Genomic DNA, 13,165 nt, shown 5'->3' on the forward strand with positions numbered 1-13,165 from the left:
AATAAAGTCGTGGATAAGATAAGAGTTAGCTTGTACGAAAATTTTAAAATAGAAGTTTTTTTTTTTTAATTTTGTATATTAATGATGTGAATGGTGTATTCTGATATTCTCTACACTATTAATCTTTAAAATACTTAAAATCTTCACATAATTAGAATAATTTTAATTATTCCTCATTGATCATCTCTAATATAATTATCGATAAAAACACTTTAAATATTTTTAAATATTATATTTATTATTTAAAAATAAATAAAATTGTAAATGACAATAAAAAAAGTATGTCCAGGTTAGCTAATAATTAAACCCTTTCACGTAATCATATGGTACAAAAAGATCCACTTTCTCCGTGGTCCAAAAAGCGAGGTTTTTTCCGCCTCTCTATCCCGTACAAAGGTTCTTCCTCATACGTGGTTTCTCTGAAGATCCGAATCCCTTTAGCTCTCGAACTTTTGGATTAGGATAGGCAATCCCGCTGTTTCGTGAAGAAAGAAAATAAAAGATTTCTGTTTTCTCCAGTGTTTCCCGTTGTATTTTTATTTTATTTTTATCTTTTGTTTGGGTTGGTGCTGTCTGGATTTTCGTTGCTGGTCATCTAAGAAGTTGCGTTCCTTAAGCAGACTTCAAAGCGAGGTTTCCGAAAATCTGATTCGGTAATGCATCTTTTCACGAATGAATTCTTATTTTATACAGTGTGTTGGATGCCTTTTGTGTTCATTTTCTCTGAAAATATGCTCTGTTTTGCGACTTAGAAAATTGAATAAAGAAAATGAGAGTTTCGATACCCTGTATATTCCGCGCCTGAATTCATTTCACTTTTCCATAGTTTTCCGAATCCGGACAACGAAGAGCGTACCAGTTGGTACTAATTTTCTGTTTGCCTTTTCCCGAGTTTTCTCGGCAACCAAACAGGGTATCAACAGGAACTTCTAGGCTACGTTTTCCCATCTGTTTGATACGATTCTGCATTTGGAATTTTCATTTTTGAGCACCCTGTTAATTTAATGGTCGTTCTATACGTAGGAACGGCATTTGTATATATCATGAATAAAGTAAGCGCTGAAGCGGGCTTGAAAGCAACATGCAAGGGATTGAGCTTTAGCGCATGTTGCTCGTTAGCGCTTTAGAAGGATTGCAGGACCCTTCGGCTTTTCTAATAAGTTAGAAATAGTTTCTTATTTCTTTTTGTTTATTCTTGGTTAATTAATTATTTTAATTGCTTGATTTTAGTACGAGGGTAGTCCATGGATATGTAATGGTTGACTTTTAAATTCGAGAACTTGATCACCTGATTGTTTCATGCTGACTTGGTCCAATTGGGTGGTTTATGAGATGATAATGAACATGTTTTAAGGAATCAAACTAAATGGACCGTTCAATGCCAATATCGTAAGAAATCACTGCTCTAAGGATGGGTAGTTTATTCTAAGTTACGTAAACCTTGTGAAAGACATAAGTTAACTGACAAGTCGATATGCATGTTGGATAAGTGTTATAATAATAGTTCGATTGAAACTTATCATGAGGAGAAAATGCTATCCTTTTGGATGTTTTACTCTAACTTCCCTGCCTGATTGATGTAGCAATGAGACATACAATTTTTGGCTTAAGGATGGGTAATCAATATTCAAATGCTGCAGAAAAAGTGATGGGTCTTGCTTTGGTTTAGATTGGGGATCAAGATCTCCAGCATTTTCTATTTATTTATGTATCATTGATCACCTATCTAAATGATTGAGTTTGCAAGATTCTCTCCTGTATTATATTTCCTTATATTGGTTGAATTTTATTATTTTCTGCCAACAGATAGTCACTTTTTATTATTCTTTCTTAGACAATATGCAATTGGTTTTCCTTCAGATGTTCTAGGTGGTTGTGCTCATATGGCTCTATGCGAAAGTGAAGTGGATTTTGGCAATCTTTCTGAAATGCCATGTTACAAGAATTAAGATACATATGTCAGGGTTTAGTGCGTGTCTGAGTCTTGATTTGTCTAACCTCCAATTACTATGACATAGGACTTCTGTTTATCTGTAAAATGCACAAGTTATCTTCTGTTTCTTAAGGTCATTGAAGTTTCTACATTATTCAGTTTGACCGAGATGAATGCTTTGTTCGATATGAAATATAATGTGATATTTGCACATTTTAGATTGGTGATTCTAGTAACCGGGTATGTGTGCATATCTTCAATTGCTAGCGTGCTTATTCGGTTTAAACTGTTGTATTGTGTTCAGCAAATTTGCTTCATTTTAAAGTCTCCATGTTGAATAGCATGTGTGTATTTTCAATGCAAACCATATTTGCCTAGCATTCATATTAAAGGAGAAATATTTCTATGTTTAATCTGTGCAACTAGGAGACCACATTTTGCACTAGAGTGCCAAATGTTATTCCATTGAAGTTGTCAGGTTTTCTGTGTAACTGTCCACCATTATATTTCATCTCTGATGTGGTAAAAGGTCTACAATAGTCTTGAAATTGTATGTTGATTAATATTTTTCCTGTGGAGCTGGATTTTTTACTAGCATAAACATGATGATTCTATGTGAAGTCTAATGCAAGATAATGCACAAAATATAACTTCTATTGTTGTCTTCTTTCATTATCCTCTCGTGCTGGGACAGCTTCGGGTATCAATAATCACAGATAATGCAAATTTCTGCTGTATATTTTTCCATGTCCCTCTAGCTTTCTTTTCATATAGGTTTCCATTGTTTTCTTTGCAGTGAAAGATGGTTGCCTTTGGGAAAAGGTTGAAGGAAAGGCAAATTCAAGAATGGCAAGGGTATGCTTGACATATAATTATATTATTCTAGCTTTCACCGCTTAGAAATTAATCCATTTGGCTTACTTAATAAGGGTGTACTCTAACAGACGAACAAAGAGAAAAAAGTAAATATTTTCTGTTATCAGTTAGTGACAGGCATTCTGTGTTTTTGTTATTTCTTTTTTGAAGCTGGGTAATGGTGGTAAATGAATTTTGATACATTGTTATGATTATCTAATTATGAACAAGTCATTCATAGTAACATAGTAGATTGAACATCTTATCTAATGGCCCTTGTGACTAAAAGATTTGATTTGTTTGTACATCTGTTGTGAGCATATTAATATCATAGTTTTTTGGAAACAACTTTTCAACTGTACCTATCTACTTTTACAAACCTCTTTTACTTTGGGCTAAGGCCATTGAATTAGAGGGGGCTGATCTTAATAACTTGTATGCTTCTTTTTTTGTTAGTACGCTGTAATTAGGTATATTTCTCTTGTATATTACCTGTATACTTGGGCTTTGCCTAATTATGAGGATTAATAAATTTTTCTTACTTATATATATATAAAAAACTTTTACAAACCCCAATACAAGAATTGAAATTTCCCTAGTCCTTTTTTCTGCGAAACAAAGCCTAGTCTTTTCTGCCTTCTATCCTGCTTTTCCTGCTTGAGACTGTTTTTTATTAGCTCAGTCATGAACCCCCCTGGTTGCAGCCATGGTCTATCTTGGTAGTCTTGTACACCTGTTGAAACCAAAAAAGAATCCCAAGATCTCACAACTGACCTATATTTTCAGTATGTTTATGATCCTTCTCTGCCAACTTTCACCTGACAACTGCTTGAATGCATTTTCTAACAGAATCCTTATTTCTTGATACATGGCTAAAATTTCTGCCATTCTGCTTGCTCCAAATTTGATATACCATAGTGACTCAAACAATGGTTTGCTCCTTGCATTCCCTCTGAAAGTGGCTGGTGGCAGCAAGCTATCCTGTGGTTTTTAACCAGGCCACAATCTTTATTCTTTCCTCTTGGCAACCAGTCCATGATATGAACATGCAGGACACAGATTTGTGTAGCCCATTGCCCGAATCCATTTGTAAATTACTGCTCAAAATGATTAATCCAATTTTTTGCCGTCCACAAAAAAAGCAACCTGCTGGTAGCTTGTTTTGGGTCAGATTTCTCTCAAAGTTTATCTTATAAGATTTAGACATTAAAGCTTGTTTTTTCAAATTCTGTAGCTTCATGCGTCTTCTCAAAAGAATATTATCAAACCTTTGTTTAAATGCAACCAAACCACACATAGAGATGATACATAGAGATGATACTATGTAACCTACTTCTCGCATACATACACACTCAAAAGAGTCAAATGAGATGAGATGAGATGAGAAATCTGTGAATAATAGTAAAATAGTTTGAGTTAAGATTTTTATTGAGTTTTGGGAAATGAGATAGAAAGAGTTGAATAAAAATATTATAAAGTTCAAATATTGTTAGAATATAATTTTTTAATATAATTTTTTTTTGAGATTTAAAAATGTTGAATTGTTTTTTGTGTCTTAAATGGAAGTTTGGGAAAGTTGTAATGATTAGTAATGATTAGATGAAAAAGTATGAAAGAGAAATTGAAAAGTATTTGTATTTAAGTAGTGTTTGGATGTTGAGATGAGATGATATGGGATGAAATGAGACCAACTACGTATCCAAATGGGGCCTAAGATAAAGATGGGGGTTTCATTGAATATTATTGCACAACAGTTTCATTTCATTGTAATTAGATTCCTGTCATTGATGCTCATGATTTGATTTCTTACTCTTCCAGGTATTACATTAACTATAAACTCATGAAGAAAAAAGTAAAACAATATGTGCAACAAATTGAAGTTGGGACTCAAGATCGACGGCATGTACTCAAGGATTTCTCAAGAATGTTGGATAATCAGGTGCTTTGTGTACATGTTTCTTGTCACGAAACAAAACAGACAATATGATGTAACAAGAACTAATATATGTTTTATGTATCAACTTATAAAAATATATATATATATATATATGTTTTATGTATCTGTGCTTTGCTTATGCATGTTAAATTCCTGTCTTTCACAATCTGCTTGTTGAATCACAAATGCATTATGTCAAACTGAGTAGCTTATAGGTTTGTTAATTTTAGAGGATTCCTTTACAGTTGGTTCCAAGATAACGCGCCCACCTTGTCATTATGCTCAATTACACAATCCATTGAACTATAAGTAACATAACTGTATAAGTATTTGTTATAGTCAAGTTGAAGTAGGTTTTCTTATTAACCATTTTAAGATGGAACTAGGTTATCTTTCCAAAGTGACCATGGCCAATCTGTCAAATCTTTAAGATAAGTGAAGAAACATCTGATGTTGTGGCAGATAAATTAAAAGTTCTGTCAGGTCCCGTAGATATGTAATGGAACATGTGATATCCCTTAAGTAGCTACCTCTCCCATACGATCAAACATAATAAGTAAATTTTTTTACGGTTAAGTTACACTTTTGTACCTTTCTTACCCTCAGGAACCAAAAAAAAAGAGAGAGTTGGAGTTAAATATAGCCTTAAAGGGAGGATCTAAGACATAACCTATGTCAATGTTTTAAGTGGCAGTGGCTCTTGTGCAGATGTATACTTACCCTCTAGGGAACAAAAATTGTTTGTTTAAAGGAACCTCACATGTGCAGTCATCATGGATGACCTAAGTTCTGGTGTTCTTTACTCAAGGTTGATCATGAATGGTGTTTCTATCAATTCCTTATAATTATTTCAGATTGAGAAGATTGTCCTTTTTCTGTTGGAACAACAAGGGATACTAGCAAGCAGGCTAGCTAAGCTTGATGAACAGCATGATTCCCTTCAGCAGCAACCTGATATGTCTCAAATATCTGAATTACGAGAAGCTTACAGAGCAGTGGGACGAGATCTTTTAAAGCTTCTCTTTTTTGTTGAGATAAATGCCATTGGTCTGCGGAAGATACTGAAGAAATTTGATAAACGCTTCGGTTATAGATTCACTAATTATTACGTCAAAACACGTGCAAATCATCCTTACTCCCAGCTGCAGCAAGTGTTCAAGCATGTGGTAATGTGTTAATGTTGGAGGGATTCCTTTCCTATTTAACATTTTAAGACTTATAAAAGACTTCTCTGAAATTTTTTACTCACTGACAGATAATGGAACCTGCAGGGAATAGGGGCTGTCGTGGGAGCTGTATCGCGAAATCTTCATGAACTTCAGAATCGGCAGGGAAGCTACTTATCGATATATGATCAACCTGCTCTTCCCCTCCAGGTTTCTGTTACATATACTGCAACTTGTTCAAATTTTCATGGTCCCCCCCCCCCCCCCCCCCCAAAAAAAAAAACGTGTTTCTCACTCCCTATCGTATACACCCACACACACACTGCAAAGTGGTCACAAAGCTGGTGATTTCCTATGGTATTTACTAGGTTTCTCTACAGGATCCTGTCGTTGACTCAATAAGAGCAGCCGTGGACAGATTGACTCACTCAACAAATTTCCTCAACTTTTTGGCGCAACATGCACTCATTATGCAAGATGAGCTACCTACTCCCATTGAGGAGCAAGTTGATGATCAGAAATACCATTTTATGTCACTTCTCTTGAACTTGGCCAACACATTTCTTTATATGGTCAATACATATATTGTTGTTCCTACAGCAGATGACTACTCCTTGAGCCTTGGAGCTGCAGCAACAGTTTGTGGTATTGTGATTGGTGCAATGGCAGTTGCCCAGGTGTTTTCTTCGGTGTATTTTAGTGCATGGTCGAATAAATCATACTTCCAACCTCTTGTATTTAGCAGTATAGCTCTTCTGGTTGGAAACACCTTGTATGCATTGGCTTATGATCTTAATTCGATAGCGGTTCTCCTAATTGGCCGCCTTTTCTGTGGGTAAGTAGTCTTGTTCTTCTTACTGTGTCATTACTTGATAGGAATAACTTCAAGAATGTGCTTTTCCTGCATTTTGAAACGAAGATCTCCACCTTGCTTTGCATTTTGGGTTCAACATTCTAGTTTACAAATCTATGCATTTCTTATTTACTTTCATCACAATAAAAAATATATACTATCACATCTAAGCAAGTAACTGAGAAAAGACTACTTAATTAAAAAATTCACGAAACCACAAAATTAGTACGAGAAAATAGAAAAATCTCATGGAATTGTGTTCTGTTATAACTGTGTATATACATTTTATTTATAGGTGAAGTTATGAGATAATAGGAAAATTTTTAGACTGCCAAAGTCCACGGACCCATTCACCAAGACTTTGTCACAAAAAAACTTTTAACTGTGTGTGTACATGACAACACATGCCCTAAACATGCACATATTTGTAGGAGAATCTTAGTTGGTGTCAAAACTTGGAGCCTTTACAAAGCTTGGGTACCCAAACAATTGGCTTTACAACATTAAGAGATTGAGTAATAGAAGAAAGACTAGACATAGCTCTTTCAATCAAGGACGTGACATGAAAATGGTCAGATTGCAAGTAGAAAAAGTTTCATTCACCAAACCATTTTTGTTATGGTTATAGATTTATTTCTGTTATGAAAATATATTAACAAGATTGGTTTATGCTCTTTTATTAAGGCACACCATTTGCTTATGGTCACAAGAAACTAGAAAAGTTGGTTATAAAAGAGACGGTAATTCTCTTCTTACAGAAGTGTGGTATCAGATCTCGAATTAGGAGATTATGGTCTCTTCTACAACCAAGAAATGCTTTTCTAGTTTTTTTCCAGACAATATAACGTTATAGTATTTATAATATTCTCATCATATATATTAACGTTGCCACACTTGAAATTGTAGATTGGGTTCTGCAAGAGCTGTTAACCGGAGGTATATCAGTGATTGTGTACCTCTGAAAATCCGCATGCAGGCATCAGCAGCTTTTGTTAGTGCTAGTGCTCTTGGAATGGCCTGTGGTCCTGCTCTAGCTGGTTTGCTTCAAACTAATTTTAGGATCTACAAGCTTACATTCAATCAAGACACCTTGCCTGGCTGGGTTATGGCTGTTGCTTGGCTAATATACTTAATTTGGTTGTGTATCTCGTTTAAAGAACCTTCTCATGATTTTGAGGAAAATCAATTGCCTCGGGAATCAAATTCTGGTATGTTGATTCATATGGACATTACTGGCCATGTCTATATTATTTTTTTCAGACTTTAAATTGAATAACTGACCATTTAATGTGGTTATTTTTTTCTCATAGAACTGGTTTTGCTATTTTGGAAACTTCTAAAGAGTATATAGATTCTAAATGACATCATCAGTCTGTCAATCAGAGTGGTGATTTACTTATCCATCATTTTTGGAAAGTGTAACAAAAATTCACTCTTTTTAAGTTCTCTGTTTTTTTTTTTTTTTTTTTTTTTTATAAGTTCTCTGTTCAAGATGTTTAGTTCTGATTGTGGACTTTGAATGACAGAAGCAGTACAGAATGATTCCCTTGAAGAAGGACTTAAACAACCATTGCTTGTTAGTTCAGAAGATAAGCAACAAGATGAAGATAGTGAGCAAGAATGTGATGAAAGTGAAGAAGCTTCTGAGGAATCTCGCCAACCAGCTACTTCAATTCAATCAGCATATAGACTACTTACACCCTCTGTGAAGGTATATAGGTGACTTTTATATTAGTTTAAAAAAATTAACAGATAAGTTTGATGCATGTCTTTGATTTCATCATTGACATGAAAAAAAGTATGTAGTTATTAACACACGTGGTTTTGTTGTTGTGTCTTTCAGGAAAATAGAACTATAGTACTATTTTTATTCTTAAAAATATATATTTCAAATGTGACCCCCCCCCCCCCCCCCACCCGGCCCAATATGTATGCTTTATGAAAACACACACAAACACCACATTGCTGAAACATACTAATGTATATCGATGTTTAAACTTGTTAACCAGCCGAGTATCAATGTTACAACTTCACTTATTCATTATAATGCAGCTAGAAGTCCCAATTAGGTGAGCAAGCACTTATGCTTCCACATTAAAGCTTTGTCTGCTGAGATGCTTTCTTTGAACTGATAGTTGAGATGAGTTATCAAATCTTGTTTCACACTGTAAAGTAGAACCTGATCATTGACTTTGCTCTGTGTTTTTATTTATCCAAAATAAAATAAATTACTATTGAATTGCTGGAGATTAAGCAATCCAGATCCTGCTCATTTATCTTTTGATAGCTGTCATGTATTTCATTGTCCAAGCCCATGGACTGGTTTAAATCATCGAGAAGCTTTCCTCCTAAAATCTTCTTCCTAATCTCATATCTGCTATTAATATTTGGTTGGAGCTGAAACACTAGGAACTTCAAAACAATCACTAATTGAATTTCTATGTTTCATCAGGTTCAGTTGTTGATATATTTCATGCTCAAATATGTAATGGAGATTTTACTTTCAGAATCAAGTGTTATTACCACATACTACTTTCACTGGTCTACGAGCACAGTGGCAATTTTTCTTGCTTCCCTTGGCCTGACAGTTCTTCCAGTAAACATCGTTGTTGGAAATTACATTAGCAATATGTTTGAAGACAGGTAATTATTTAACAGTAACAAGCTTTTGATCTCTAATTTCTGGAATTTGTTCAGTATCATTAGTATTTGATTGTCTTATATCTCCTCCCCCCCTTCCCCCCAAAAAAAGAAAAAGAAAAAGGAAAAACATCTGTTCTAAAGTTTTTGGATGCTTCTCATAAACTGTTGATGCATTAATTTTCATCTGTCTGATTCTGATCGCAGGCAGATTCTATTGGCATCTGAAATTGTGGTTTGCATAGGCATACTCCTGAGCTTCCATATAATAAATCCGTACTCTGTGCCACAGTATGTCTGCTCAGGACTCATCGTGTTTGTTTCTGCCGAGGTACTTGAAGGTGAGATATTGTTCAGTTCAATTTTATTTTTGTTTCTAATAAGCACCTATAAGGAGGGAAAACTGCACGTCATGACTAACCAAATCCCAATTAAAGTGATATATTTAGGAATAATCAATGTGGTCTAGGATTAGGAGAGGAAATGGTTTTCTGAAGTTGAGAAAAGAAATAACAGTTAATTTATTGTATGTCTGAAGTATTCAAATATATCTAGTTCCACGTTTGTGGATTTGTCTTGTGAGCTTTCATTTTCAAGAAGCCTGATGCTTTTTTGTTTATAATCACAGTGACTCAGGTACAGCTATCGTCTCTTATGTTTATCATCATTGTACACCTTTCATGCTAATCCATTTTGATATCTATCTATTTGGAAATTGGAATTGGTATGTTATATGTATATCTGCCAGCCACAAGTTCAGAAACTTAAACCACAAACTCGAGATTTTATCTAACTATTTAAGGTATAAACGTAAGATGAAATAAACCAAAGATCATCTAATTGAATCTGGACATTGGCACGATATAAATGGTATCCATAATTCATCAGATATCACACTACCTTGATCTTGAATTAATTTAGGCTAAAATATTTACAGTTAAAAAATTATAGAACTGGGAGGGGACTTCTGCAAGTGTTCCTGTTTAAAATAAACCTTTCTCCATTTTGAAGACAGAAGGGCATCAAATCTTATTATTTCATATTTGATAAGAAACTAACATTTCTGTTTTTTAAATTTTTTGGATGAACTCAAAACTTTCTCTTCTATAAAACTTAGTTCATTGGGGCCATTGCTATAAATTTTAATGGACTAAGCCTCCATGACTTCCTTGTATCAGTTTCAAATTATAATGAAGTGTTTCTCTTATATATATATATATATATATAGATGTAATCACTCAAAAAGTGGTCTACAGTGTATATATATATATAAGAAGTAAGAAAGTACTGTAACAATCTCACTGCCACGTGATCAGCAAAAATGTACACTTATTAGCTGTAATAATTGTATTGTATTGGAATAATTTAGGAACAATAGTGAAGTAGAAAATAATTTCTTTGTGAAGATTCAAATTTTGTCTCAGATCTTTGCATCCTAATGAAGGGAATATATCATGACTTTTCTCTACTGTTGGTTCAGGTGTCAACTTGGCACTCCTCTCTAGGGTCATGTCATCCCGGCTTTCCCGTGGAACCTACAATGGTGGACTACTTTCAACAGAAGCTGGGACAATTGCACGAGTGATTGCAGATGGCACAATAACTATGGCTGGATACTTGGGTCAGAGTAGACTCTTGAATGTCACCCTACTTCCTTCACTCTTCATTTGCATTTCCTCCATTGTTGCCACCTGCTTAACGTACAACTCTCTCTATTGATTAGTAACTCTTGTATCAATAGTTGTCCATCCAATGCAATTCCAGTCCCTGTAAGATCTCTCCATTTCCTCATTATTTTGCCTCACCTTCAGCTATCATTGCTGTGCATTGCAAGAAAACGAGGTCATTCATTTTGTTCTTGATCTGTTGGATTATAATAAATATTTACTCCTCTGCCGTGGAGATCCCTAAAGTTGCAAAGCCTTGAAAATTTTCATCTATACTCGTTCAACTACTTTATTTTATATATAAGCCAAACCTTTGAGCTGAATTACTGAAAATTGTGGTTTTTTACTTTATAATGTAATTGAGTAGAGAATATTTAGAAGTATGGGTAATGTTACCTCAAAGGAGACTATGTTTCAAGGCTACAATATCATTTGTTGCTTTGCCAATGTGCATGTAAATGGTGTTTATAATTAGGGTTGCAAGTGTGCATAAAATCACTGATCAAAAAGTCCCTTTTGGCAGCTCTTGATCTGCAAATTATAAGAATTCTCAATGTGAAGAAAGCATGCACGCACAGAGACAAACGGCAGATAAAGGATGTCGAGGTCTGAGGCTAGAATCCAATCACCCGGTGTTGTAGTCACTGTCATCATCGTTGTTCCATTATTGCCACCACCAGCACCATGACTTTGCACCACTCCCTTTAAGTACTAGTCATTGTCACCGGCCTCCATTACCATCATACTTTTGATAATTACTATTGCATCCTGATTTTGAGAGTTTTAACTATACTTACTCCAAAAATAAACCGTAGATTGATGGGATTAAATTCTCAGAAAAAAAAAAAAAAAAAAAACGACACTAATTTATAGTACCTCCCGAATAGACATGAGCGGTTCTGTTCCTAACTTATTTTATAATCAATTAATATAATTATTCTAATTCATTATAAATAATTTCAATTTACATATAACTGTTCTTAATTTAAATTAGAGTTGTAAAATAATTTTAAAAAAAAACTAAATTTTACCATTTTTTTGGTATCCTAGGACAGCCATTTATGGTTGCCAACTCTTTCATTTCAATGACACGTAAACGACTACTAGTGATCAACAGCTGACTACATATCTAGCCCCAAAAAGTCCGTAGACGACTACATATCAACAGCTGACTACATATCTAGACATGTAGACGACTACTCGTTCAGTTTCTTCCCTTAGGGTACAAAGCTCGTTAATTAAGTCCGTAATATTTAATGAATTAGGTGGGACATGTTAAACCTTAATTCCATTTACAAGGTCGAAGATTTTATGATGCTGATTAGATTACGCTTAATTACGTTAAAACTGCCAGCATAATATATATCCCCCTATTTTGCCAGCTTCTATTAATCACATGTAGCTCACGTGCTGATCATATATCACCGACTGTATATGATAATTATAGTATATACTTTTTCAATAAGGACAAAAAAATTAAAATAACAAACAAAATGGTTGGAATAGTTTAAAAGGTAATATATACTGTGAATGATGCTCGATAAAGTTTTAAAAATATATAAGTCTACGCATTTTTAAAAAAAAAAAAGTAAAATCTATTGTTAAAAAAAATTATATAGATTTCAAATTTAATCATTTTTATGAAATAAAATGCGCAAAACTTACCCAATGAACACTAATATAAGAGTGAATATAATTTATCATATATATATATATATATATATATATATATATATATATAGTACCAATTACAATAAATATTGTGATAGACTGGTTGTCATCAATCAATTAGGCATGCATGTTCATCGCTACCACGTGTTTTATTAATTAAGTGGGTCATCGGCATTCATCGTCAGGGTATATTTTTTGGTTTCTGTTGTGTTGTTTTTTTCTTCCCATAAATGCAGACCCTCATCGTGTAGTACAGACTATTAATTTAATCACCGAAAAAGATGGTTTAAAAAAAGAAAAATGATTTAAACACAATATTTTTTATAACACTTTATATAGTTATATTTTAAATAAAGAGTATTTTTATAAAATATCTTATAAAAATAACATTATTTTATAAAAATATCTTCATTTTATAATATTGTTATACAATATATTGTATAC

At 33.8% G+C, this 13,165-nt stretch overlaps 1 protein-coding gene across 1 annotated transcript; it reads left to right on the plus strand.

Moving 5' to 3' along the window:
• The first annotated feature begins 334 nt into the window (after positions 1 to 334).
• LOC121237529 (SPX domain-containing membrane protein At4g22990-like) lies at positions 335 to 11,277 on the plus strand. Its single transcript, XM_041134298.1, has 11 exons — positions 335 to 653; positions 2,730 to 2,788; positions 4,607 to 4,727; positions 5,579 to 5,890; positions 5,996 to 6,100; positions 6,271 to 6,725; positions 7,650 to 7,951; positions 8,270 to 8,454; positions 9,196 to 9,386; positions 9,591 to 9,724; positions 10,864 to 11,277. Exons 2-11 carry the CDS (start codon positions 2,736 to 2,738, stop codon positions 11,100 to 11,102), a joined length of 2,097 nt encoding a protein of 698 aa, XP_040990232.1. The 5' UTR covers positions 335 to 653; positions 2,730 to 2,735; the 3' UTR covers positions 11,103 to 11,277.
• The last annotated feature ends 1,888 nt before the right edge of the window (positions 11,278 to 13,165 follow it).

Source organism: Juglans microcarpa x Juglans regia, chromosome 6S, assembly GCF_004785595.1.
Source record: "Juglans microcarpa x Juglans regia isolate MS1-56 chromosome 6S, Jm3101_v1.0, whole genome shotgun sequence".
Classification (NCBI taxonomy): Eukaryota; Viridiplantae; Streptophyta; class Magnoliopsida; order Fagales; family Juglandaceae; genus Juglans; species Juglans microcarpa x Juglans regia.

Coding starts and splice junctions, on each gene's coding strand:
- LOC121237529 (XM_041134298.1), top strand. CDS start 2,736: ATGGTTGCCTTTGGGAAAAGGTTGAAGGAAAGGCAAATTCAAGAATGG. Junction 2,789..4,606: donor CAAATTCAAGAATGGCAAGG/GTATGCTTGACA, acceptor TTACTCTTCCAG/GTATTACATTAACTATAAAC. Junction 6,101..6,270: donor AACCTGCTCTTCCCCTCCAG/GTTTCTGTTACA, acceptor GTTTCTCTACAG/GATCCTGTCGTTGACTCAAT.